This window comes from Callionymus lyra, chromosome 2 (assembly GCF_982586985.1).
Source record: "Callionymus lyra chromosome 2, fCalLyr1.hap1.1, whole genome shotgun sequence".
Lineage (NCBI taxonomy): Eukaryota > Metazoa > Chordata > Actinopteri > Syngnathiformes > Callionymidae > Callionymus > Callionymus lyra.
In genome coordinates this window covers 3,831,731-3,859,363 of record NC_141819.1, presented here as the reverse complement: position 1 = coordinate 3,859,363, position 27,633 = coordinate 3,831,731, and the positions used below count along the sequence as shown (strand labels likewise).

Below are 27,633 nucleotides of genomic sequence, written 5' to 3'. Positions count from 1 at the left end.
ATGTGTGTGTGTGTATATATATATATGTGTGTGTTTCTATGTATACACGTGTGTTTTATGTGTGTGTGTGTATATATATACGTGTGTTTAATGTATGTGTGTGTATATATATGTGTGTTTCTATGTATATACTGTACGTGTGTGTTTTATGTATGTGTGTGTGTGTGTGTATATATATGTGTGTTTCTATGTATATACGTGTGTGTTTATGCACGTGTGTGTGTGTGTCAGTGTGAGTCTGCAGGTGTGTGTGTGTTTTATGTATGTGTGTGTCAGTGTGAGTCTGCAGGTGTGTGTGTGTTTTATGTGTGTGTGTCAGTGTGAGTCTGCAGATGTGTGTGTGTTTTATGTGTGTGTGTCAGTGTGAGTCTGCAGATGTGTGTGTGTTTTATGTGTGTGTGTCAGTGTGAGTCTGCAGATGTGTGTGTGTTTTATGTGTGTGTGTCAGTGTGAGTCTGCAGATGTGTGTTTGTTTTATGTGTGTGTGTCAGTGTGAGTCTGCAGGTGTGTGTGTGTGAGTGACTGACGGTGTTGTGCGGTGCCAGACACTCATTGTTTTACTGCACAAAGGAGAATTGTGTTGCAGTCACAGGGTCACTGATGTCAGTGTCAGTGTGGACTTGACCCTACGACCTCCTGCGACTCGTCACGAGTCGGATCAAAGAGTCGTGACTCATCTGGACGGTTCCTCTCATCCTCGATTCAAGCGGAGCAGCTGGAAAGCTGGCACGAGACCGGGATCCGAACCCTCCATCTTTGATGTGAAGCGTTGAGGTCGTGACCCCCGACGGTCACGTGATCATCGACGGTGACGTCGTGGCGGTGGTCGTCTGTGGGCGGAGCTTCAGCGCGTCAATGCCATGTTTGTTGTGAGGAGCCGTCGGCGCCACTCGTCGCTCGCCTCCAGAACACCAGCATCATGAAGACCGACCGGGACCAGAACCGCGAGATGGACCTGGCCTCCATGAGATCCACCATGCCGGCCGGAGGCCCCTTACAGGTGAGTCCTCTGGTACTCAGCAGGGTTTCCGCTCGGCATCATGGGAGTGTTGACCCTCAGAGGGGGAAGACATTGACCGTCGTGTGTGGTCAGAAGGTCCCGGTGACCTCTGACCTTCACAGTGAGGGTCTACAACTGAGGGGTTTGTGTTTCTTCTGTCGAACCTGGACGTCCATCAAATGTCCATTAGAGTCCAGGTGTGAAGAACTACCAGAGTGTGTGTGTGTGTGTGTGTGTGAGTGTGTGTGTGTGTGTGTGTGTGTGTGTGTGTGTGTGTGAGTGTCTCTCAGTGTGTGTGTGTGTGTGTGTGTGTGTGTGTGTGTGTGAGTGTCTCTCAGTGTGTGTGTGTGTGTGTGTGAGTGTCTCTCAGTGTGTGTGTGTGTGTGTGTGAGTGTGTGTGTGTGTGAGTGTCTCTCAGTGTGTGTGTGTGTGTGTGTGTGTGTGTGTGTGTGTGTGTGAGTGTCTCTCAGTGTGTGTGTGTGTGTGTGTGAGTGTGTGTCTCTCAGTGTGTGTGTGTGTGTGTGAGTGTGTGTCTCTCAGTGTGTGAGTGTGTGTCTCTCAGTGTGTGAGTGTGTGTTTGTGTGTGTGTCTCTCAGTGTGTGTGTGTGTGTGTGAGTGTGTGTCTCTCAGTGTGTGGGTGTGTGTGTGAGTGTGTGTCTCTCAGTGTGTGGGTGTGTGTGTAAGTGTGTGTCTCTCAGTGTGTGTGTGTGTGTGTGTGAGTGTGTGTCTCTCAGTGTGTGTGTGTGTGTGTGAGTGTGTGTCTCTCAGTGTGTGAGTGTGTGTTTGTGTGTGTGAGTGTGTGTGTGTGTGTGTGTGTGTGTGTGTCTCTCAGTGTGTGTGTGAGTGTTTGTGTGTGTGTGTGAGTGTGTGTCTCTCAGTGTGTGTCTGTGTGTGTGAGTGTGTGTCTCTCAGTGTGTGAGTGTGTGTTTGTGTGTGTGTGTCTCTCAGTGTGTGTGTGTGTGTGTGAGTGTGTGTCTCTCAGTGTGTGAGTGTGTGTCTCTCAGTGTGTGGGTGTGTGTTTGTGTGTGTGTGTGAATGTGTTTGTGTGTGTGTGTGTGTGAGTGTGTGTCTCTCAGTGTGTGAGTGTGTGTCTCTCAGTGTGTGGGTGTGTGTGTGTGAGTGTGTGTGTGTCTCTCAGTGTGTGGGTGTGTGTGCGTGTGTGTCTTTGTTCAGTGTGTGTGGGTGTGTGTATGTATGTATGTGTGTGTGTGTGTGTGTGTCTGTCTCTCAGTGTGTGTGTGTGTGTGTTTGAGTGTTTGTGGGGGTGTGTGTGTTTCTGTGTATGTGTCTGAGTGAGTGTGGGTGTGTGTCTGTATTTATGTGTGTGTGTGTGTCTGAGTACCTGTAAATGTGTGTCTTTGTGTGTGTGTTTAGGCGTTTGTGCGTCTGCTTTTATGTGTGTGTGTCTGTATGTAGATTCATGTGTCTATGAGAGTTTTTCAGTGTGAACGTTACAGTGTGTGTGTTAGAGTGTGTGTGAATGTGAAAGAGTGTGTGTGAGAGAAACATGTTCACACACTCTAACACACACACACTAACACACACACACTGCAGTAGAAACACAATATCACATGTGTCGTTGTGAACACACGACCTTCTGTTCCTCGCGGAAGGCGCCGCAGGACGTCGACCCGTTCCTCGAATGAGCCTGAGGTCGGAGGTCAAAGGTCACCTTGTGTTCTCTCCAGGTGGGGCCGAGCCTGAACATGAACCTCTACGCCACCAAGAAGACGGCGGCCGAAGGGATGCTGGACGTGGCTCTGTTCCTCGCCAACGTCACGCACATGAAGACGGTGATCGAGCAGGGGGCGGGCTACAGGTGCGACCCGGGCGCCCACCCTTCGCCGCACACACACACACACACACACGCACACACACACTGAACCTCCGCTACCGTCCCGCAGGTACTACGCCGCCGTCCTGACCCTCATCTCCTTCTCGCTGATCCTTCAGATCATCGCCGGCGTCCTCATCATCATCATCGGTGAGACCTTGCCTCGGGTTCGTGCTAACGTGCTAACAAGCTAACGTGCTAACAAGCTAACGTGCTAACGTGCTAGCGTCACCATCTGATGACGTCATCCACCGTTGTTGTGTTGACCCTCGCCGGTGTAGCTCGCCGTGACATCACCGAGGAGGCGGAGCAGAAGCGTCTGAACAGTTTGAACGACGGCGTCACCGTCTTGATCTTCATCATCTTCATCACCAACATCATCATCTCTGTGTTTGGGATGGAACGAACCGGACTGTTTCCCAGGATGCATTTCTGACCCACTCACTGCTTTATATCGACACACACTCACAAGTGCAAACACACACACGCACAGACTTACAAACACACACAAGTGCACACACACACACACACACACACACACACACACACACACACAAGTGCAAACACACACACACACAGATTTACAAACACACACAACTGCAAACACACACACACACACACACACACAGACTTACAAACACACACATACACACACAAGTGCAAACAGATGCACACACAGACTTACACACACACATAGACTTACAAACACACACACACAAGTGCAAACACACACACACCCACACAGACTTGCAAACACACACACACCCACACAGACTTACAAACACACACACACAAGTGCAAACACACACACACACACAAGTGCAAACACACACACACCCACACAGACTTACAAACACACACACACACACAAGTGCAAACACACACACACAAGTGCAAACACACACACACACAGACTTACAAACAAACACAGACACACACACACAGACTTACAAACACACACACACACAAGTGCACGCACACACACAAGTGCAAACACACACACACACAAGTGCAAACACACACACGCACACAGACTTACAAACACACACACACAAGTGCACGCACACACACACACGTGCAAACCCACACACACACACAGACTTACAAACACATACACACACAAGTGCACACAAACACAGACTTACAAACACACACACACACACAAGTGCAAACACACACAAACAACACAACAGACAAGTTCAAACACACACACACACGGACAAACACACACATAGAACTCACACACCAACACAGTCACACACTCACAAAAACACACACACAAGTGCACACACACACAAATATACACACACACACTTACAAACACACACACATGGACAAACACACAATTCCAAACACACACACACACACAAGTGCAAAAACACACAAACAACACAACACACAAGTTCAAACACACACACACTTACAAACACACACAAACAAACCACACACAGAAAAACACACACATAGAACTCACACACAAACACAGTCACACACACAAACATAGACACACTCGTAAAAACACACACACAGAAATAAACAATCACAAAGACACACACACACAATGACTCACCCATTCACAAAACAATATGAGCAGAAACACACAGTCACACAAACAAACATAGGCACACTCACAAAAACACGCACAGAAAGAAACAATCACAAAGACATACACACACAATGACACACACCCAAACTCAAAAAACAAGACACTTACAAATACACACACATTCACGCAGAAACACATGGACAAACACACACGGACACACACACATATGGACACTCAAACACAGTGACACACACACACAGTCACAAAAACACACACACAGAAACAAACAATCACAAAGACAAACACATTCAGGCAGAAACATGTACACACAAGGACACCTACACACCTACACACCTACACACAAACACAGTCACACACCCACATAGTCACAACAAACACACACCCATTCACGCAGAAACACATGGACAAACACACACGGACACACACACATATGGACACTCAAACACAAACACAGTCACACACCCACACACACACACACACACACAGACACAAACACACACTCACAAACACACCCCCCCCCCACACACACACACACACACACATAGGTGCTTAACACTTTAATATATGATGTCATCAGTACTTTCATCTTATACCAGGTAGCCAACTGTGTCTTTGTGTGTTTGTTTGTGTGTCTCCGTGTGTGTGTTTGTGTGTCTCCATGTGTGTGTGTGTGTGTGTGTAGCTCGTCTGGAGTACTCCTCCCTCCTCTCATCTCATCACCGCCTCCTAGTCGTCCTGAACTCTTGTGTCACCAACATCATCGTGTTCACCTTCATCGTCAACATCATCAAGTCTACTCTGGGTACTCACCGCAGCTGTTTGCTGCGCTGGCTGTTCCATCGCTTCATCCACTGAACGGGTCGCCAACAACACTATCACACTGCTACACAAACAAACAACCCCTGAGTTATCATCATAATCTCAGGTTCTACGTCATTTGGTGCTCCGCCCTCTAACCGGTTAGAGGGCGGAGCAACAAATGATGTAGAACCCAATATGACCCTCGTGCGTGCAGTTTGTCGGTTCACCACCAGAGGTCATGGACTGACTGTTCGCTTTCATCATCATCTTCATCCACTGCCTAATGTTCGGTGTGTGTGTGTGTGTGTGTGTGTGTTTGTGTACATGTGTGTGTAGCTTGTCTGGAGTACTCCCTCCTCTCATCTCACCGCCGCCTCCTAAACGCCCTGAACTCTTGTGTCACCAACATCATCGTGTTCACCTTCATCGTCAACATCATCAAGTCTACTCTGTGTACTCAACGCAGCTGTTTTCTGCGCTGGCTGTTCCAACGCTTCATCCTGTGAACGTGTCGACAACAACAACACAACCACGAGGACACGTTTGAAGTACTCGCCGTTTTTGTTGGTGTTTTAAATTAACATTTATCGACACAAGAGTGAGTCGAGCCTCGTGTTTCTGAAGTAGATCTTTTCACGGGACAACAAGTACATGTACTCACAGACTCATATACACACAGACTAACAAGTACACACAGGCTCATATACACACAGACTCATATACACACAGACTCACAAGTACACACAGGCTCATATACACACAGACTCATATACACACAGACTCACAAGTACAAGTACACACAGACTCATATACACACAGACTCACAAGTACAAGTACACACAGACTCATATACACACAGACTCACAAGTACATGTACTCACAGACTCATATACACACAGACTAACAAGTACACACAGGCTCATATACACACAGACTCATATACACACAGACTCACAAGTACAAGTACACACAGACTCATATACACACAGACTCACAAGTACAAGTACACACAGACTCATATACACACAGACTCACAAGCACAAGTACACACAGACTCATATACACACAGACTCACAAGTACAAGTACACACAGACTCATATACACACAGACTCACAAGTACAAGTACACACAGACTCACAAGTACAAGTACACACAGACTCATATACACACAGACGCACAAGCACAAGTACACACAGACTCACAAGTACAAGTACACACAGACTCATATACACACAGACGCACAAGTACACACAGACTCACAAGCACAAGTATACACTGACTCTTTTACACACAGACTCATATACACACAGATTCACAACCACAAGTACACACAGACTCATAGACACACGGACTCACACAAAAAGTAGTCTGTAGCTGTGTCTCAAATCATACTTGTGTACTTAAACTTATTTTTCGTGCATAAGTGCGTCTCAATTCTTAGTATGTAAATGTAGTGCTCCATACACACTAGATTGTCACTAAAACACACACAAAACTGAGTATGGATCGATGGACACTTTCTACACTAAACGACTCCATCTTAGTGACCTTGACGTTGTAAATGGAAGTTACGTTTATATATATATAGATATATATATATATCTTTATATATATAGATATATATATATATCTATATATACATACATATACTTACAGGTGTATTTTCAGCAGCAGTACGAGGATAAACATGTCTTCGCTGCTGATACTGTCGTAAATATCTCGTCAATATTTCTCATATTTCTTGAAACCAAACGTGCTGCCAGCAGGTGTCGCTAGTGTTCCTACAGCTGCTTGAAATCATCCTTAAATAGTAGTAGAAGAAGAAGCTGTCGCGTCATTTCCTGTTAGTGTGTAGCAGCAGAGTTTGATTTGAGACATACTATCTGTGGAGGATTAGTTACTAGTTAGTACGTACACTATCCTGATGATACTAACCAGTGCACTAAGATAAGTAGACACAGATCTAGTTACACTAACGAGTCACGTGACATTTTGGAGGGAAAATGACAAACAGAAGTTGATTATTATTGAGGCAACAATTTGTTTACACTGTTGTATAAACTTTACACAAACTAGTGTTTGTTGTGTCAAAGTGTTGTTTTGTCGGCGTCGTCCCATGACAAGATAAATATCTGAGGTGTCGACTCACTTTTGTGTTACTTTCATTTGAACACACAACTCGCCTTCGACCAACATACTCGGTGACGGTGACCCGGACGGCTCCTGCGATGCTTTGCCGCCCAGTCGACCGATCGCGGCCGTCGATCGCTTTCCGGCATCTCTGCGCGCCGACGCGGAATTTTGGAAAAACGCGGCGTCGTGGCGACAGATCGGCCGTCGCTAAATACAGCGGCGTGTAGCAAAGCATCATGGGAGTTTTTGTTGGCTCCATGAGTAAATAACATCGAAGCAGTTTTATAGATTTCAAGTGGACGAATTTTCGTGATCATCATCATCATCATCATCATCATCTTCATCACGTGAGTGTGTGTTTGTGTTTGTGTGTGTGTGTGTGTGTGTGTGTGTGTGTGTGTGTGTGCAGCCCGCAGGGACCTGAACGTCCCGTCGAACCACAAGAGACTGGACCACCTGAACAACGTGGCCACAGGAATCATCTTCACCACGACCGTCATCAACGGTTTCATCAGTTTCTTTGGCAACAAGAGAACCGGCTTCTTCCGCTGGCTGCTGGCACGACTGCACTTCTGAACCACACACACACACAGACACACACAGACACACACAGACACACACACACACATCTACACACACCTACACACACACAGTGAGTGAGGTCCTGGTGCATCTTGAGATCTTGTTAGACTTTTACAAATAAATCATATTTGTGGTGAACATTGATGTGTGTGTGTGATTTGTGTCGTCAAACGTGTGCGATTTGTGTCGTCAAACTTTAACACTTTAACACAAAAATAATAGGATTCAAGTGTCTGACCTTTGACCTGACCTTCTACTGCCCCCTGCTGTTGAAATGATGGAAGGGTTATTGTTTGTTTACGCTCACAGATGTGTGGGTCTGTGTGTGTGTGTGTGTGTGTGTGTTTGTGTGTGTGTGTGTGTGTGTGTGTGTGTGTGTGTGTGTGTGTGTGTCTGTCTGTGTGTGTGTCAGGGAGGCGGGACCTGAACAATCCGGTCCTGCAGAAGCGTCTGAACCTCCTGAACAACGTCAACATCATCATCGTCTTCATCACGTCCGTCCTCAACATTTTCATCAGTACCTTTGGAATCCAGAGCTCCGGGTATTTTCCCTGGTTGAGCGTCAGAGTGCACTGACTCGCACATGTGTACAAACACACTGACTCGCACATGTGTACAAACACACTGACTCGCACATGTGTACAAACACACTGACTCACACATGTGTACAAACACACTGACTCACACATGTGTACAAACACACTGACTCGCACATGTGTACAAACACACTGACTCACACATGTGTACAAACACACTGACTCACAAAGTGTACAAACACACTGACTCGCACATGTGTACAAACACACTGACTCACACACGTGTACAAACACACTGACTCGCACATGTGTACAAACACACTGACTCGCACATGTGTACAAACACACTGAATCGCACATGTGTACAAACACACTGACTCACACATGTGTACAAACACACTGACTCACACACGTGTACACACACACAGTCAATGACTCACACACACATGTACACAAACACTGACTCGCCCACGTGTACACACACACAGTCAATGACTCACACACACATGTACACATACACTGACTCAAACACGTGACGTGTGCACACACACATACAATGACACACACACACGTACACACACACATACATGTACACACACACTGACTCATACACATGTAAACACACATACACTGACTCACACACTTGTACACAAACATACACTAACTCACACACAAGTTCACACACACTGACTCTTACACACATGTACACGTGTATACACTGACTCTTACACACATGTACATACACTAACACACACATACACTGACTCTCACACATACAGTACATGCACCAACACACACATGAAGATTTAGACACACAAATGCACATCTAAACTCCCATACACAACATGAATACACAAATACACTAAGACACACATTGTTCACTCGAACTTACACAGATAATGACATACACATGTAGACATATGTACACAAAGACACACGCACACACACACACCCCCACACGCACGCACACACACGCACACACACACACCCCCACACACACACGCACACACACACACTACAGTGAAGGTAAAATCTACTGATTCAAGGTAACTTTTCTAAAACACATAATGATTCGTCAACAGTCGGTGGTTCAAATCCCAGTCCTTGCAGGGTCAAAGGTCAAGTCTCTGTGGTCAATAAAAGTGTCAACAAAATAAACTTTTATAACCTAAACCAGCAGAGGAACTGACACGTGATCAAGTCTCTGCGCTACAGTCCTTCGTCACCTCGGGAAATACTGCCCCCTTGTAGCGACGCTGTGTAACTGCACTCTGTGATCGAGAGTCCTGGGGTTGAAAGTGTTGCGAAATAAACAAGTTTAAATAAATGTGTGTGTGAGTCTGTGTGTATATGTGTGTGTGAGTCTGTGTGTATATGTGTTTGTGAGTCTGTGTGTATATGTGTGTGTGAGTCTGTGTGTATATGTGTTTGTGAGTCTGTGTGTATATGTGTGTGTGAGTCTGTGTGTATATGTGTGTGTGAGTCTGTGTGTATATGTGTGTGTGAGTCTGTGTGTATATGTGTTTGTGAGTCTGTGTGTATATGTGTGTGTGAGTCTGTGTATATGTGTTTGTGAGTCTGTGTGTATATGTGTGTGTGAGTCTGTGTGTATATGTGTTTGTGAGTCTCTGTTTATATGTGTTTGTGAGTCTGTGTGTATATGTGTTTGTGAGTCTGTGTGTATATGTGTGTGTGAGTCTGTGTGTATATGTGTGTGTGAGTCTGTGTGTATATGTGTGTGTGAGTCTGTGTGTATATGTGTGCGTGAGTCTGTGTGTATATGTGTGTGTGAATATGTGTGTATATGTGTTTGTGAGTCTGTGTGTATATGTGTTTGTGAGTCTGTGTGTATATGTGTGTGTGAGTCTGTGTGCATATGTGTGCGTGAGTCTGTGTGTATATGTGTGTGTGAATATGTGTGTATATGTGTTTGTGAGTCTGTGTGTATATGTGTTTGTGAGTCTGTGTGTATATGTGTGTGTGAGTCTGTGTGCATATGTTTATGAGTCTGTGTGTATATGTGTGTGTGAATATGTGTGTATATGTGTTTGTGAGTCTGTGTGTATATGTGTGTGTGAGTCTGTGTGCATATGTGTGCGTGAGTCTGTGTGTATATGTGTGTGTGAATATGTGTGTATATGTGTTTGTGAGTCTGTGTGTATATGTGTTTGTGAGTCTGTGTGTATATGTGTGTGTGAGTCTGTGTGCATATGTTTATGAGTCTGTGTGTATATGTGTGTGTGAATATGTGTGTATATGTGTTTGTGAGTCTGTGTGTATATGTGTGTGTGAGTCTGTGTGTATGTGTTTGTGAGTCTCTGTTTATATGTGTTTGTGAGTCTGTGTTTATATGTGTTTGTGAGTCTGTGTGTATATGTGTTTGTGAGTCTGTGTTTATATTTGTTTGTGAGTCTGTGTGTATATGTGTACGTGAGTCTGTGTGTATATGTGTGTGTGAGTCTGTGCGTATATGTGTTTGTGAGTCTGTGTGTATATTTGTTTGTGAGTCTGTGTGTATATGTGTGTGTGTGTCTGTTTGTATATGTGTGTGAGTTTGTGTGTATGTGTGTTTGAGTCTGTGTTTATATGTGTTTGTGAGTCTTTGTGTATATGTGTGTGTGAGTCTGTGTGTATATGTGTGTGAGTCTGTGTGTATATGTATATGAGTCTGTGTGTATATGTGTGTGAGTCTGTGTGTATATGTGTGTGAGTCTGTGTTTATATGTGTTTGTGAGTCTTTGTGTATATGTGTATATGAGTCTGTGTGTATATGTGTGTGAGTCTGTGTGTATATGTGTGTATATGTATATGAGTCTGTGTGTATATGTGTGTGAGTCTGTGTGTATATGTGTGTGTGAGTCTGTGTGTATATGTGTGTGAGTCTGTGTGTATATGTATATGAGTCTGTGTGTATATGTATATGAGTCTGTGTGTATATGTGTGTGAGTCTGTGTGTATATGTGTGTATATGTATATGAGTCTGTGTGTATATGTGTGTGAGTCTGTGTGTATATGTGTGTGTGAGTCTGTGTGTATATGTGTGTGAGTCTGTGTGTATATGTATATGAGTCTGTGTGTATATGTATATGAGTCTGTGTGTATATGTGTGTGAGTCTGTGTGTATATGTGTGTGTGAGTCTGTGTTTATATGTGCGTGTGAGTCTGTGTGTATATGGGTGTGAGTCTGTGTGTATATGTGTGTGAGTCTGTGTGTATATGTGTGTGTGAGTCTGTGTTTATATGTGTTTGTGAGTCTGTGTGTATATGTGTGTGAGTCTGTGTGTATATGTATATTAGTTCGTGTGTGTATGTGTGAGTCTGTGTGTATATGTGTGTGTCAGTGTGTGTCACTGTGCGTGTATACTCATGTGTTTGTTTATTTTTGTTTGTTAATATTTGTGTTTGACTGAGTGTGCGCTAGAGTGTGTGTCGTCGGCGAGACCCAGTCATGCGTTCGCGACTTTGTCCCGTTTTTCTTTCACTCCTGGTTTGTGTCTTTGTGTTTGTCCATCGTTCCGTGTCTCCTTCTGTGTCCTGGTCTTTCACGGCCTTGACTCTGCTCCTCCTCCTGCTCCTCCTCCTCCTCCTCCTCCTCCCTCCATCCTCCTCCGTCACTCCCGGGTGACTCCAGTCTTTCAAGTGAGGAGGATGTGGGACGGACGCCTGGACCCCCGCAGGACGAAGACCGGCTCCTCGGTCCGAGGGAGGCGTCTCCTCTCCCCTCATTTCCCGGCGTCTCCCTCCATCCCTGTTCCTCCCCCTTTCCACGTGGCTCCCCCCTTCCGGCACGACTCCCCTCCCCTGCTCCGCTCGTCCCCCTCCTTCCCCGCCCCCTCGCCTCCGCCCCCCCATCGCCGCCTCTCGCCCCGGCGCCCCTACAACCGCCCCCCGCTGCTGGTGTCCCCCGTGATCCTCCAACACTCGTCCTCCTTCCCCTCACCTTCTGCTCATCCCTGCCTCCCCCATCCTCACCATCACCCCTCAGACCCCGTGGGGGTGTTTGAGTCCAGAGAGACCTCCAGTCTCCAGAGCGTCATCCAGAAGAAGGTCGGTGGTCCACCTCCCCTCTCGCTGAAGTCCACGATGACCTCGAAGCTGTGGTTGTCCCGCAGGACGTGAAGATCTCTCTGCTGGAACGATGTCTGAGGGACCTGGACGACAGGATGAAGCGCCTGAGGAGCAGCGCGGCGAGGAGCGGCGAGGAGCTGCGGGAGATGGAGGCCCTTCGGTCTCACTGCGCCTTCATCAGGAGCCAGGTAGCTGCCATCTTCAGCTCCACCACTGAAGGTCCAGGACCAAACGTTTCCTCCACCCTCAGATGGAGCAGATGAAGCAGCAGCTGGGACGGAAGGACGGCGAGATCCTCTCCCTCAGGACCAAACTGGACGCTCTGAAGAACCAGCTGTCGGACAGCGGTCAGCACGTGGAGGTGTTGAAGGAGTCCCTGAGAGCCAAAGAGAAGACCACCGAACTCCTGAAGAGCGAGGTGATCGCCGGGACCATCTCAGTATCTCCAGTCTTCTCACCATCATGTGCTCCAGGTGGAGGATCTGCGCAACCGTCTGACGGAGAAAGACTCTCTGGTCTCGCAGAAGAACCAGCAGGTGAGTGACCTGATGGAGGAGAAGAGGAGTGGACTGGGCGAGTGCAAGGACCTCAAGGACATGATGGAGGTGAAGGAACGGAAGGTGGGGGTGTTGCTGAAGAAGGTACGAACCCACGATGCTCTGGTGTGAACCTTCAAGTCATGGTCGTTTGGTCATGAGCTTCAGGTGGAGAACCTACAAGATCACCTGAGGGACAAGAACAACCAGATGGACGTCATGAAGGAGCAGATCAAGAGCCTGCAGGTGGAGGCGTCCAAGTCAGACTCGGGCCTTGCGGCACTGGAGGTCCTGCTGGCTGAGAAGGTACAGCTCCACGTGGTGGTCCCTGAAGGTCGACGTCATGTCAGTGAACCTGGAGATGCTCATCGCGTGAGTTTCTCCTCCTGCAGGAGCAAACCATCCAGAAGATGCAGGAGAAGGAGAAGGAGAAGGAGAAGGAGAAGGAGAAGGAGAAGGAGAAGGAGAAGGAGAAGGAGAAGGAGAAGGAGACGAACGAGCTGGAGATTGAGGAGGTACACACTCATACACACACACACACTCACAGCCTCCTCCTCCTCAGTGTGTGTCTGGTTCTCCTTCAGGGAGGAACCTCTGAAGACCTCAAACTGAAGATGGAAGTCGAGCGTCTGACGGAGCTGCTGAAAGAAAACGAGACCCAGAAGGAGAGTCTGGAGGACCTGGTGGAGCAGATGGAGAGGTGTGTGTGTGTGTGTGCATGTGTGTGTGTGATTGTGTAACAAGACTGTGTTAACACCTCCTCACAGGCAGGTCAAGGACCAGATGGAGAAACTGGACCGGCTGGACCAGAGTTCCCTGAAGATCCAGGTTGGGTGTGACCAGCGTGTGTGTGTTCATGTTAACACAAAGGTGTGTGTGTGTGTGTGTCTTCGTCAGGTGGATCAACTGCTGGTCTCCATGGAGACGGTGAAACAGGAACTGCAGGTTGTCAGAGACAAACTGACGGCGGCTCAGGTCTCGTTGGCTGAGAAAGAGAGTCACATGGCCACGTTGAGGAAGGAGAAGCAGGAACACCTGGAGCAGCTGCTGGCTTTGAAGTACAAACACACACACATGCAAGTACACACACCTCACACTCATGTGTGTGTGTGTGTCCATGTGCGCAGGCAGGAGGCGCTGTTGTCCTCCATCAGTGAGACGGACGCTCAGCTGGACGTCCCTGAGAAGACCCCGGAGGAGCTGGAGACCCTGAGGAGACAGAAGGAGGAGATGCTGCGTCAGCTCCGCCTGCAGGTACAGCTGTGAACTGCAGCTCTGGGGGTCACTGAGGTCATCAATGAAGGTCGATTTTTTATCATTAACACGAAAAAAGTTGCTTTAATCAAAACAAATATGTTTAGTTTAAAAAAAAAAGAAGTCATAGTTTTGTTGTTTAGGAGTTTTAGAGTCTTAGTGATTAAATCCCAGAAAAAAACAGTAAATAACATTTTAAAAATGGTTTAAATACAAAATATATATATATATTTATACGTTTTATTAGTAGTTATAAGTTATATTTGTGTTGTTCGGGAAATATTATGTCTTTCAATGATTAAATACCGGAAAAAAAAACAATAAATAACATTTTAAAAAGTGTTTAAATACAAAAATATATGTATATTTTTACATTTTATTAGTAGTTATGTTATATTTTTGGTGTTCGGTAAATATGATGTATTTTAATAATTAAATATCAGAAAAAAAACAATAAATAACTTCTTTTTTTTTTTTTTTAAATACAAAAATATATGTATATTTATATAAATATAATGTCTTGTAATGATTAAATACCAGGGGAAAAAACAATAAATAACATTTTTTAAAGTATTTAAATACACAAATATATTTATATTTATACGTTTTATTAGTAGTTATAAGTTATATTTTTGGTGTTCGGGAAATATTATGTATTTTAATGATTCAATTCCAGAAAAAAACCCAGTAAATATAATTTTAAAAAGTGTTTAAATACAAAAATACATGTATATCTTTACATTTTAGTTAGTTAGTAGTTATTACATTAGTAGTTATGTTATATTTTTTGGTGTTCGTTAAATATTATGTCTTTAATGATTAAATATCAGAAGAAAAATAAAGGAAATAACATTTTTTAAAGTATTTAAATACAAAAATATATGTATATTTATATAAACAAGATGTCTTTTAACGATTAAATACCAGAAAAGATGCTTCAATAAAACCATCAGAAGATTTTTCTTTCCTAAATGAACCTGTTTTATTAATCGACGTTATCTTTTGTTGTGTTTGCTGAGTTAAACATTAGTGATCGTTGAACTAAACTATCACTAATGTTTAACTATCGCTTGAAACACTGAGCTCTGGCGCCCTCTGGTGTTGACGCGCGTGTATCGTCTGCTCAGACTCAGACGAGGATGAAACTTTTGGCCGCAAACTTTGACGAGAAGCACAAACACCAGGAAGACGCGGAGGTCGTGAAAGCATCACCTGAACAGGTGAGAGCAGCGACAAGAACATCAAACACAAGTTTGAAACGTCCTGTCGTTGTCGCTTCTCAGGACGACGAGGACGGAATCTGGGCCTGAGCAGCAGACGGTGAGCGGCAGAGGCAGGGGACACCCTGGAAAGGTGTCCACCCCCATCAGGACTACATGGGAACCGGAGTTGAACCTGCAGCTGGATTTGAACCTGAACCTAAAGACTGAGAACCAACACCACCTGCTATCAAGCGTGTGTTCTTTGTTCAAGAAGTGAGATATTGTTTTGTTCGATAGACTCCTGCAGGAAAAAAAAATGTTTATTTCTGTTTTTTATATTATAAACGTAAACAGTTGTGTTTTTTTAGTTTAAACGTAACAATAATGTAAATATTACAGTTGTGTTGCTCCAGTACTCAGAGTTGTAAATACTAATCAATTATATCATAAATGAGATTATTTGTTGAAGTTTTTCATCTTCATTCAATTTCTGTCGCTGTTGGATTTGAGTTTTATCCATCGATGTTTTAAAATAGTTTTAAAAATAAAAACGGTAAAAAAAAAGAGAAGGTTTTAATTCAAAAGTATTTGTAGTATTCGTTTTGTTATTCTTTCTCCATTTTTATTTATTGTATTTTATTTATTTTTATTTCAATCGTATTATTTTATGTCAACATGTGTGTTTTTCATACGTTTTATTATCTGGAAAAAACACAATTTGTATCCGTGTGTGTAAACAGTGTTTTTTTCAGTTTAAACGTAACAATAATACAAATATTACAGTTGGTACTCAGAGTTGTAAATACTAAAAGATTATATCATCAATCACATTATTTATGTGTTGTTTCACCACCAACACCAGTGCTAATAAAAGTGATTTCTGAAACACTGCAAATACTGTGTAGTATTTATTACTATAAAAAGTACTTTTGCTGCGATGATGCCAACACATACTACACATACTTTATACCATAGAAGTGATGTTTCCTCACGTGCTGAAGCTGCTCTTAAGAGCATGTGAAGTATATATTTTTATCTTAATGATCTGGTTTTATTCTGCATTTTATTGAAAGTAAAAAGTTTTCTGTGGATGTTTGACGAGAATAGAATCCAATGAAACTTGAGTCTATTTCAGTTTCAATTCATGACGAACTTTTTCGTTTTCGTTTCGTGAAAAAATAGATGATAATTGTTTCTTATTTCAATTAAATGTCGTTTATTGTTAGCTGGAGATGCTGCAGAACTTACACTTGGAACTGAAGGCATCACTGACGAACAGTCCAACATTTTAAAAACACAAAAACACGAAAATAAACTTGTGAAGTTTTTGATCTTCATTCAGTTTTCTCCACCGATTTTTTAAAATAGTTTTAAAAATAAATACTGTAAAAAAAATAATCATAATTATTAGTAGTATTAGTTTTGTTATTTTTTCTTCCTTTTATTTATTGTATTTTATTTATTTTTATTTCAATCGTTTTATTTTAACATTATTTTATGACAAAAAAGGCTCTGATTATTGTCAGTATTATTATTATCACCTTTTTTTGTTATTGTCATCACGAGTCGTAGTATTATTGATAATAACATGAGTATTATTGACTGTACATTAGTCGTACACGTGTATTATTAACATTATTATTAGATTTTCATGTATTTTTTAGCTTCTATTGTTTCCTCTTTATTTGTCATTTCCTGATTTTTACTGTCGATAAATGTGATGAATTCAAGTGTTTCAGGTCGTGAGTGTGAAGTGGTTTTTGGGGGTGTCGAGGGGTGAGGGGCGGGGATGGGAGGAGGGGGCGCAGGAAGGAGGTGTGTGTGGTCTTGGGGGAGAAAACGCAGTCACTGGTTCGAGACCCGCGAACGAGTCGCAGGAGAAACACGCGCTTGGACCCGAGGATCGAGGATTTTACCTGCGCCTGGACCGAGCTTCACCTGGACGCACCTGGACGCACCTGGACGCACCTGGACGCACCTGGACGCACCTGGACACACCTGGACGCACGTGCGCCTCAGCCCCTCCGGACACCACATCATGACCCCGCACGAGCACGGCCCGGGACGGACGATGCGGGTCAGATCCTCCAGGGTCCTGATCCTCTTCTTCTTCTGCTCCTGCTTCGAACTGACGCGCGTGGACGGGAGCTCCTGGTGGTGAGTTGCGCGTGCGCGTGTGTCGGTGGAGAACAAATGTCGAGGGACTGTCACAATATTTTCCCTCAGTGACCCACAAATGGCGCTGCCAGCGTGTGTGCGTGTGTGTGTGTGTGTGTGTGTGTGTGGTGTGTGTGTGGTGTGTGTGTGGTGTGTGTGTGTGGGGGTGTGTGTGTGGTGTGTGTGTGTGTGTGTGTGTGTGTGTGTGAAAATTTAAGTGTAATAAGTAAATGTTTATTTTATCGTTTTCTTCTGTTATTTAATGTTTATTTTTAATGTTTTTTTCTAAAACTCCTTAATGTCTGAATGTTCTTTATACATGTGTAGTTCATATACACAACATGTGTGTTTAAAACACACACACAGAAGAGAAGAGAGAGATCATATAAGTGTGTGTGTGTGTGTGTGTCATCTTTATCATCTTCATCTTCATCTTAATCTTCATCATCATTATGATCATCTTCATCTTCATCATCATCTTAATCTTCATCATCTTCATCATCTTCATCTTCATCTTTATCATCATCTTCATCATCTTCATCTTAATCTTCATCTTCACCTTCATCTTCATCTTCATCATCATCTTCACCTTCATCTTCATCATCATCATCTTCACCTTCATCTTCATCATCATCTTCATCTTCATCTTCACCTTCATCATCATCTTAATCTTCATCATCTTCATCATCATCTTAATCTTCATCATCATCATCAACATCATCAACATCTTCATCATCTTCACCATCATCATCATCATCATCATCATCATCATCATCATCATCATCATCATCATCACCTTCATCATCATCTTAATCTTCATCATCATCATCTTCACCTTCATCTTCATCATCATCTTAATCTTCATCTTCATCATCATCAACATCATCAACATCATCATCGTCATCGTCATCATCATCATCATCACCACACCATAATTTAATCACTCTACGGAGACAGCTTTATTGAAGGTGTCCAGTGACATCATGATGTTCTGGTTCTCTTGGATCTGTCCTCAGCCTTTGACACAGTTGATCACCAGATCCTGCTGATAAGACTGAGGGATGAAGACTGTCTGGGTCTGTGTTAGAATTTAGTGTATCTGCCAATCAAATGAGGTCTGAATCAGCGGGTGTGTTGTGTGGAGTCCCTCAAGGTTCTGTTCTGGGTCCTTCATTGTTTTTGCTGTACTTGATTCCCCTCGATAAAATCATTCAGAGATTTCCAGATGTTTCTTATCACATGTTTGCTGATGACATCCAGCTCTACTGCTCTGTTGATCCAACTGAGCCCCAGAGGCTGAACTTAGTCAATTGTTTGCTAGAAATCAAACAATGAGTGAAAACACTTTACAGCTAAATGTGGACAAAACTGAAACTCTGGTGATTGTTGTTGATGATAAGATTCCAGGGTTGAGTCAGTACTTGAGTGACTTATGTCAGTCTGTCAAACTGAGCCTGAGAGACCTGGGTGTTGTATTTGATAAAGACATGTCTCTTGTTCGACACTGAAGAAAACTGACCAGAAACTGTTTCCTTCAAGTGAGAAAAATCTCTAAACTTAGGAAAATGTTGTCGGAACATGATCTGGATCTTATAATCCATGTGTTTGTTTCTTCTCGTCTGGACTATTGTAACAGTTTGTTTTCATGTCTTAACAAGAAGGATCTTGTCTCGTCTGCAGTTGATTCAAAACTCTGCAGTGAGAATTCTGACCCGCTCTAGTAGAAGAACTCACATTTCTCAGATCCTTAAAACTCTTCACTGGCTTCCAGTTTCTTTCAGGATCATTTTAAAATTCTGGTTCTTACTTTCAGATCTATTCATGGTCAGACCTTCCATCACTGATCTGATCCAGACTTACACCCCAGCTCAGGCTCTGAGGTCTGTGGATCAGAATCTACTGATGGTTCCTGAACTTCTGGACCAGAGGAGAGAAATCTTTTCAGGCTGTTGCTTCTAAGCTTTGGAACGATCTTCTCTCTCTTTGCTCTTGATGATCTACTGACTCCTTTAAGAAACATCTTAAGACGTTTCTATTTGTTCAGGCTTTTCCTTGATTTTCTGGAACTCCTGTTGTGTTATCAGTTTTATCTTGATCTTTAAAATATATACTTTATTAAATATTGTTTTGATTGTTTAAGCGCTTTGTGACCCTGGTCTGGAAGAGCGCTATACAAATAAATATTACTTACTTAATTACAAACATCATCATCATCATCATCATCATCATCATCATCATCATCATCTTCATCTTCATTTTCATTTTCATTTTCATCTTCATCTTCATCTTCATCTTCTTCATCATCATCTTCATCATCATCATCTTCATCTTCATCTTCATCTTCATCATCTTCTTCACCATGATGTCCATCTCTTGTCTCTCACAGGTCTCTGGGTCTGAACCCAGCCCAGCGTCCAGAGATGTTCATCATCGGAGCTCAGCCTCTGTGCAGTCAGCTGACTGGCCTCTCTCAGGTCCGCGTGCCCTTTCGATCAGGATCCAACGAGTGGTTTCTAACTTGGTGTGTGTGCGCGCGTGCGTGTGTGTGTGCAGGGTCAGAAGAAGCTGTGCCAGCTCTACCAGGACCACATGAGCCACATCGCAGAAGGAGCCCAGAGCGGGATCCAAGAGTGTCAGAACCAGTTCCGGCACCGGCGCTGGAACTGCAGCACGGTGGGCGACGCGTCCGTGTTCGGGCAGGTGCTGCAGAGAGGTGAGCGCGCGCGCGTGCGCGAGGAGGGGTGGGGGGGGGGTCACCCTAGAGAGGGTCTCAGGTCGAGCCCTCATCGACACGTACGTGTGAGATCCTGCAGCGGGCAGACAGTGGAGGTGTGACCGCGGCCATGTCTGCGGCTCCCCGCCCCAGTGTCCGAGGGCCCCGGGCCCCCCCGCTCGAGGTGTCACCCGCCTTTGTTGTGGGGGTCTTTTGAAATGCGCTGAGGGTCTGACACGGGCCAGAAACATCCTGTTTGAAGTTCCCTGAAGACTGGGTTCCAGTCCGGCCCCCCGCGACCCGCGCTCAGACCCCGGGACCATGAGGGTCCAGGAGGGACCTCGAGGGACCATGAGGGTCCAGGAGGGACCTCGAGGGACCATGAGGGTCTACGTTTGATTTTCTCCTGAGACAGACTTTAAAAAAAAAAAAATTCTGGCGCCGTGACGGACGGGGAGGTTGACAGTGACGTCACGCGCTCGTAAAACGTTTATTATACGGAGGCGCAGAACTGAAGGTTCCGACTTTGAAATGAGGTCATAAAGATCTTCACTTCTCATGGTAATTCCAGTTTCACCTCCAGGTCTGAGCCCAATACACAAGGTCTGCGGGTCTGACCGGGTTCCGTAGTGTCGAGGAACACGTCTGTCGGAACCGACGCGTGTTTAGAACCTGATAATGTTTGGGTTTATCCGAAGAAAAACTGAGAAAAAAAGTTAAAGAACATCAAAAACATTTTTACTTCTTAGGTTCTTTTACACTTTAATATTATCTGCTTTTTATTCTAAGGATTTACTTAAAGTGGAAATGTACCGATGTTTTGTCATTTCATTTTAGTTAGATTTAAAAATAGTATTAGGAAAAAGTAAAGGCACCAGTATTACGATATTGGTGTCAGTACCAGTACGAACATGTTGGATTATTACCCAGTAATAGACGTGTACTCTCACTAAAACCTAGTTTTATTCCCTGCATGAGACTCAACTGAAGCGGTTTCAGTGACATTTACTTGTTTTATTTTATTGTGTAATTCTAGTGTTTTAACTGATTTAATTTTGAACTATATTTCATGTACACTGCTGTTGTTTTTATAAAGCTATATACACTAGAAGAATTGCAGTTTCAACGCTGAATGTTTAAAACAGAAATGCTTGAAAGTATTGAATTAGTTTTCAAAGTAAAAATGTGTGTAAACAGTTGAAATGATGGCGTGAAGGAAAAAGACTGAAAACATTGAAATGAACTGATAAAGGTTGTGAAAAAAGAAGAAAAGGAAGAAGATAAAAGTGGTATAATTAATAGTAGAAGTACTCGTAGAAGTAATAGTAGTAGAAGAGGTAGAATAATTGGTAGTAGAAGATGTACAACAATTAATAGTAGAAGTAGGAGTAGTAGTAGAATAATGAGTAGTAGAAGAATAATAATTACTATTATTATTAGTAGTAGAAGTAGAATAATTAGTAGTAGTAAAAGTAGTAGTACTAGAAGAAGTAAAATAATTAGCAGTAGAAGTAGAATAATTAGTAGTAGAAGATGTACAACAATTAATAGTAGAAGTAGGAGTAGTAGTAGAATAATGTGTAGTAGAAGAAGTAGAATAATCAGTAGCAGAAGTAGTGGTAGAAGAAGTGGAATAATTAGTAGTAGAATAATTATTATTTGTAGTAGTAGTAGAATAATTAGTGTTAGTTGTAGTAGTAGATAAGGTAGAATAATTAGTAGTAGAATAACTTGTAGTGGTAGTAGTAGATGAAGTAGAATAATTAGTAGTAGAAGTAGAATAATTAGTAGTAGTAGTAGTAGAATAATTAGTGTTAATAGTAGTATTAGATGAAGTAGAATAATTAGTAGTAGTAAAAGTAGTAGTAGTAGAAGAAGTAGAATAATTAGTAGTAGAATAACTTGTAGTAGTAGTAGTGGTAGATGAAGTAGAATAATTATTAGTAGTAAAAGTAGTAGTAGTAGAAGAGGTAGAATAATTAGTAGTAGAAGTAGAATAATTAGTAGTAGAATAACTTGTAGTAGTAGTAGTAGTAGATGAAGTAGAATAATTAGTAGTAGAAGTAGAATAATTAGTAGTAGTAGTAGTGGTAGATGAAGTAGAATAATTATTAGTAGTAAAAGTAGTAGTAGTAGAAGAGGTAGAATAATTAGTAGTAGAAGTAGAATAATTAGTAGTAGAATAACTTGTAGTGGTAGTAGTAGTAGAATAATTAGTAGTAGAATAACTTGTAGTGGTAGTAGTAGTAGAATAATAAGTAGTAGACAAATTTGTAATAAACTTAATAGTAAAAGTATAAGTATAAAAAGTAGTAGTATTCATGGTAGTAAGTAGACAAAATTATTTTTAAAATTGAATGAAGTTTCTTGGTGTGAGGAGATGAATTTACCAGAAGGTCAAAGGTCAAGTGAAAGTGGAAAAACACACTAAAGTCTGGGGTCAAGGTCGTCCATGAGTTGAAGTGAATGTCGAGGTTGAAGGTCGAAGGTTGACGGTGTGATTCTGTCGCAGGCTCCAGAGAAACGGCCTTCACCTTCGCCATCAGCGCGGCGGGCGTGGTCAACGCCGTGAGCCGGGCGTGTCGCGAGGGCGAGCTGTCCACCTGTGGCTGCAGCCGCGCCGGACGACCCCGCGACCTCCCGCGGGACTGGCTGTGGGGGGGCTGCGGCGACAACGTGCATTATGGGTACCGCTTCACCCGAGAGTTCGTGGACGCCAGAGAGAGAGAGAAGAACTTTCCACGAGGATCTGGAGAACATGCTAGAACCTTGATGAACCTGCAGAACAACGAGGCCGGACGCCAGGTGAGTGTGTGTGAGTGTGTGTGTGTTTGTGAGTGTGTGTGAGTGTGTGTGTGTTTGTGAGTGTGTGTGTGTGTGTGAGTGTGTGTGTGTGTGTGTGTGTGTGTGTGTGTGTGTGAGTGAGTATGTGCGTGTGTGAGTGAGTATGTGTGAGTGTGAGTGTGTGTATGTGTGTGGGGGTGAGTGTGTGTGAGTGTGTGTGTGTGTGTGTGTGTGTGTGTGAGTGTGTGGGGGTGTGTGGGGGTGAGTGTGTGTGTGTATGTGTGTGTGTGTGTGAGTGTGAGTGAGTATGTGTGAGTGTGAGTGTGTGTATGTGTGTGGGGGTGAGTGTGTGTGAGTGTGTGTGTGAGTGTGTGTATGTGTGTGGGGGTGAGTGTATGTGTGTGTGAGTGAGTATGTGTGTGTGTGTGAGTGAGTATGTGTGTGTGTGAGTGAGTATGTGTGTGTGTTAGTGTGTTTGTTTTTGTGTGTGTGTGTGTGTGTGTGTGTGTGTGTGTGAGAGTGTGAGTGTTTGTATATGTGTGAGTGAGTGTGAGTGTTTGTATATGTGTGTGTTTGTATATGTGTGTGTGTGAGAGTGTGTGAGTGTGTGTGTGAGTGTTTGTATATGTGTGTGTTTGTATATGTGTGTGTGAGTGTGTGAGTGTGTGTGTGTGTGAGTGTGTGAGTGTGTGTGTGTATGTGTGTGTGTGTTTGTTTGTGAGTGTGATTGTATGTGTGTGTGTTTGTATACGTGTGTGAGTGTGTTTTTTATGTGTGTATGTGTGTGTCAGTGTGTGTCTGTATGTGTGTGTGAGTGTGCGAGACTTCATGGGTGTTCATGGCTCTACCCTTTCACAGAAAAAGATACACAACAAGGACACACTCACAGACTCTCAAGCACACATTCTAACAAACATAAACAATTATACACAAACACATCATCACACACTGTCACAATCACACTCTCGCCAACACAACCCCTAAGACACTCACAAACACACACATACAGTCTCAAAAACCCATCATCATAAACTTGCACACACACTCACAAACACATACACTCATACATACTTACATAAACAAAAACATACAGTGTTAAAAAACACATCATCACACACTTGCACAATCGCACACAGATACACAACCTCCTCATACACACTGTCACAAACACACACCAAGACACACAAACTGTGAGAAAACTCTCACATAGTAACAAACACTCTCTCACACACACACACACACACACACACACACACACACACACACACACACACACACACACACACACACACACAGCCTTGATAAATGTCAATTTGACCAAGAGAAGTGTAATCACAGGATGTGTGTGTCTGTGTGTGTGTGTGTGTGTGTGTGTGTGTGTGTGTGTGTGTGTGTGTGTGTGTGTGTGTGTGTGTGTGTTTGGCACTTTGTCCGAGGTCAAAGGTGAAGGTTTGTGGAGATTGTTGTTGATCAACACAAAGTTTGTTGCATTTTTATTTTACTGAATACTTTGAGTGAAGTACAGGAACCTCGAGGACAGTTTGAGTGTGTACTTCAGTGTACTTCGCTCTAAAATACACACACTAAAACACACAAATAAACACACTGTGATATTGTGTAACCGTGTACTTGTGTACTTATACCTAGTATTTTAAGTGCATTAGTGCGTCTCAATTCTTAGTATTTGAAATGTAGTGCTCCATATTCTACTACTACTACTACTACTACTAATTATTCTACTTCTTCTACTACTACTTCTACTACTAATTATTCTACTTCTTCTACTACTAATTATTCTACTTCTTCTTCTACTACTTCTACTACTAATTATTATACTTCTACTACTAATTATTGTACTTCTTCTACCACTACTACTACTGTCGTAAATATCTCGTCAATATTTCTCATATTTCTTGAAACCAAACGTGCTGCCAGCAGGTGGCAATAGTGTTCCTACAGCTGCTTGAAATCATCCTTAAATAGTAGTAGAAGAAGAAGCTGTCGCGTCATTTCCTGTTAGTGTGTAGCAGCAGAGTTTGATTTGAGACATACTATCTGTGGAGGATTAGTTACTAGTTAGTACGTACACTATCCTGATGATACTAACCAGTGCACTAAGAGAAGTGTGTACTTGAGACACAGATCTAGTGTGTGTGAGTCTGTTCACTTGTGTACGTACATATGTGTGTAACTAACGGTTGCGCCCCCTGCAGGCCGTCTACAACTTAGCCACGGTGGCCTGCAAGTGCCACGGAGTCTCCGGGTCCTGCAGCCTGAAGACCTGTTGGCTCCAACTGGCCGACTTCAGGCGAGTGGGCGAGTTCCTGAAGGAGAAGTACGACGGCGCGGCGGCCATGAAGATCGGCCGCAAGGTGACGACCTCGACCTTGACCTCGACAGAAGCTCCTTCGCCGAACTTCAACTAACGTACGACCGTTCGGTGTGTTTTCAGGGCAAACTGGAGCTGCTGGACAAACGCTTCAACGCGCCCACGCCCGAGGACCTGGTCTACATCGACCCCAGCCCCGACTACTGCCTCCACAACGAGACCACGGGGTCCCTGGGCACGCGGGGCCGCCAGTGCAACAAGACCTCGGAGGGCGTGGACGGCTGCGAGCTCCTGTGCTGCGGCCGAGGCTACGACCAGTTCAAGACCCTCAAGCACGAGCGCTGCCACTGCAAGTTCCACTGGTGCTGCTACGTCAAGTGCAAACGCTGCTCCACGCTGGTGGACCAGTTCGTGTGTAAGTGACCCGGCTGATGGACCGGAACCAGAACTTTTTGTAGCCGGTGTGAAGGGAGCAGCTGGAGCCTTGATAAGACTATTTAAAAAATCCAGTCGATCCTGCGTCGGAGAAACTCTGGACGGGACCCGTCCTCTGAGAACTGGCTCCGGAACTTTAGGACTTTAGGACTTCGGACTCTCAGAGACCCTGGTGAAGATCAGTCGCCGACACGTTCGAGTCGAGCCGCAACAGAACACTTTGACAAAAGGTTTGACGCCTGGAACCGAACCTGGAGCGTGTCATGTGACAAACAGTTGTGTTGCTGAACAATCTGACAACTGAACGCACACTTGAACACACTATTGTCTTCATCGTCGAGTATTAAAAGTATCCTTCACGGCAGAGAACTGCAAAGTACACGCTACCTTGAAGTAACTTCACTCATGTTGACTAATGTTGGGATTATTTTCAGAGTAAAGTGTTTCTTTTTACAGTTACAGACAAAAATGTTTGTTCATTTTAATGTAGCGACTGGAGCTCAGTCGTCTTCGTCTTCGTCCGAAAAAACACTTAAAAACACTCAAATACCTCCAAACTGAGGAATTGTTGGGAAAAAACAAAGGAAGTGCAGGTGATATTTACCTGGAGAACTTCCTGTCTGTATCGCATGTTATTCTTCAGCTACGAACGATTTTAACTAAACATTTGAACATGTGGAGCTTCGATCCAAGAGGGACGTTACAGACGAGCACTATCGAGGTATTTGGTATTTGTTCATTTTAATGTAGCGACTGGAGCTCGGTCGTCTTCGTCTTCATCTTCGTCCAATAAGACACTTAAAAACATTTAAATAAACTGCTCGACTGTAACGTCCATCTCGTGTTAAAGACTCGACGTGTTCTGAAAATAACGAAAAAAGTCTAAACTTTAAGATAGTTTGTAGCAGAAGCTAAAATGCTAACATGCTACACAGACAGGAAACGCTTAATATCTTCATCTTCGTCCAATAAGACACTTAAAAACATTTAAATAAACTGCTAGACTGTAACGTCAACTCTCGTGTTGAAGACTCTACGTGTTCTGAAAATAACGAAAAAAGTCTAAACTTTAAGATAGTTTGTAGCAGAAGCTAAAATGCTAACATGCTACACAGACAGGAAACGCTTAATGTCTTCGTCTTCATCTTCGTCCAAAAAGACACTTAAAAACATACAAATATACTGCTCGACTGTAACGTCAACTCTCGTGTTGAAGACTCGACATGTTCTGAAAATAACAAATAATAATAAAAAAGTCTATATTTTAAGATAGTTTGTAGCTAAAATGCTAACATGCTACACAGACAGGAAACGCTTAATATCTCCGTCTTCATCTTCGTCCAAAAAGACACTTAAAAACATACAAATAAACTGCTCGACTGTAACGTCCATCTTGTGTTGGAGACTCGACATGTTCTGAAAATAACAAATAATAATAAAAAAGTCTATATTTTAAGATAGTTTGTAGCTAAAATGCTAACATGCTACACAGACAGGAAACGCTTAATATCTTCGCCTTCATCTTCGTCCAAAAAGACACTTAAAAACATACAAATAAACTGCTCGACTGTAACGTCCATCTTGTGTTGAAGACTCGACATGTTCTGAAAATAACAAATAATAATAAAAAAGTCTATATTTTAAGATAGTTTGTAGCTAAAATGCTAACATGCTACACAGACAGGAAACGCTTAATATCTT

The 27,633-nt window shown here is 43.3% G+C and overlaps 3 protein-coding genes across 13 annotated transcripts; all 3 read left to right on the top strand.

The window, feature by feature from the left end:
* The first annotated feature begins 841 nt into the window (after positions 1–841).
* LOC148085098 (ninjurin-2-like) lies at positions 842–9,775 on the top strand. Of its 11 annotated transcripts, none has more exons than XR_015710480.1 (6): positions 842–1,000; positions 2,689–2,819; positions 2,905–2,984; positions 5,084–5,203; positions 5,539–6,029; positions 6,136–7,736. XR_015710480.1 is itself a non-coding variant. In XM_087783269.1 (6 exons), exons 1-5 carry the CDS (start codon positions 920–922, stop codon positions 5,706–5,708), a joined length of 582 nt encoding a protein of 193 aa, XP_087639395.1. In that variant the 5' UTR covers positions 842–919; the 3' UTR covers positions 5,709–5,750; positions 7,746–7,812. The 11 variants fall into 11 exon arrangements, 8 of the variants coding, with proteins under 8 accessions (XP_087639395.1, XP_087639394.1, XP_087639396.1 ...); XR_015710478.1 differs by having other exon boundaries at positions 5,539–6,069; XR_015710479.1 differs by having other exon boundaries at positions 5,539–6,119; positions 6,176–7,736.
* Positions 9,776–12,102: 2,327 nt separating this feature from the next.
* On the top strand, positions 12,103–15,622 carry LOC148085097 (ERC protein 2-like). Its single transcript, XM_087781473.1, has 12 exons — positions 12,103–12,501; positions 12,567–12,710; positions 12,773–12,940; positions 12,996–13,163; positions 13,227–13,364; positions 13,451–13,573; positions 13,643–13,758; positions 13,826–13,886; positions 13,956–14,116; positions 14,186–14,312; positions 15,440–15,532; positions 15,596–15,622. The coding sequence occupies exons 1-12, from the start codon at positions 12,103–12,105 to the stop codon at positions 15,620–15,622; spliced, it is 1,725 nt and encodes a 574-aa protein (XP_087637599.1).
* Positions 15,623–20,044: 4,422 nt separating this feature from the next.
* On the top strand, positions 20,045–25,941 carry LOC148085096 (protein Wnt-5b). Its single transcript, XM_087783267.1, has 5 exons — positions 20,045–20,145; positions 20,225–20,384; positions 22,897–23,189; positions 25,382–25,540; positions 25,621–25,941. The coding sequence occupies exons 1-5, from the start codon at positions 20,092–20,094 to the stop codon at positions 25,918–25,920; spliced, it is 966 nt and encodes a 321-aa protein (XP_087639393.1). The 5' UTR covers positions 20,045–20,091; the 3' UTR covers positions 25,921–25,941.
* The last annotated feature ends 1,692 nt before the right edge of the window (positions 25,942–27,633 follow it).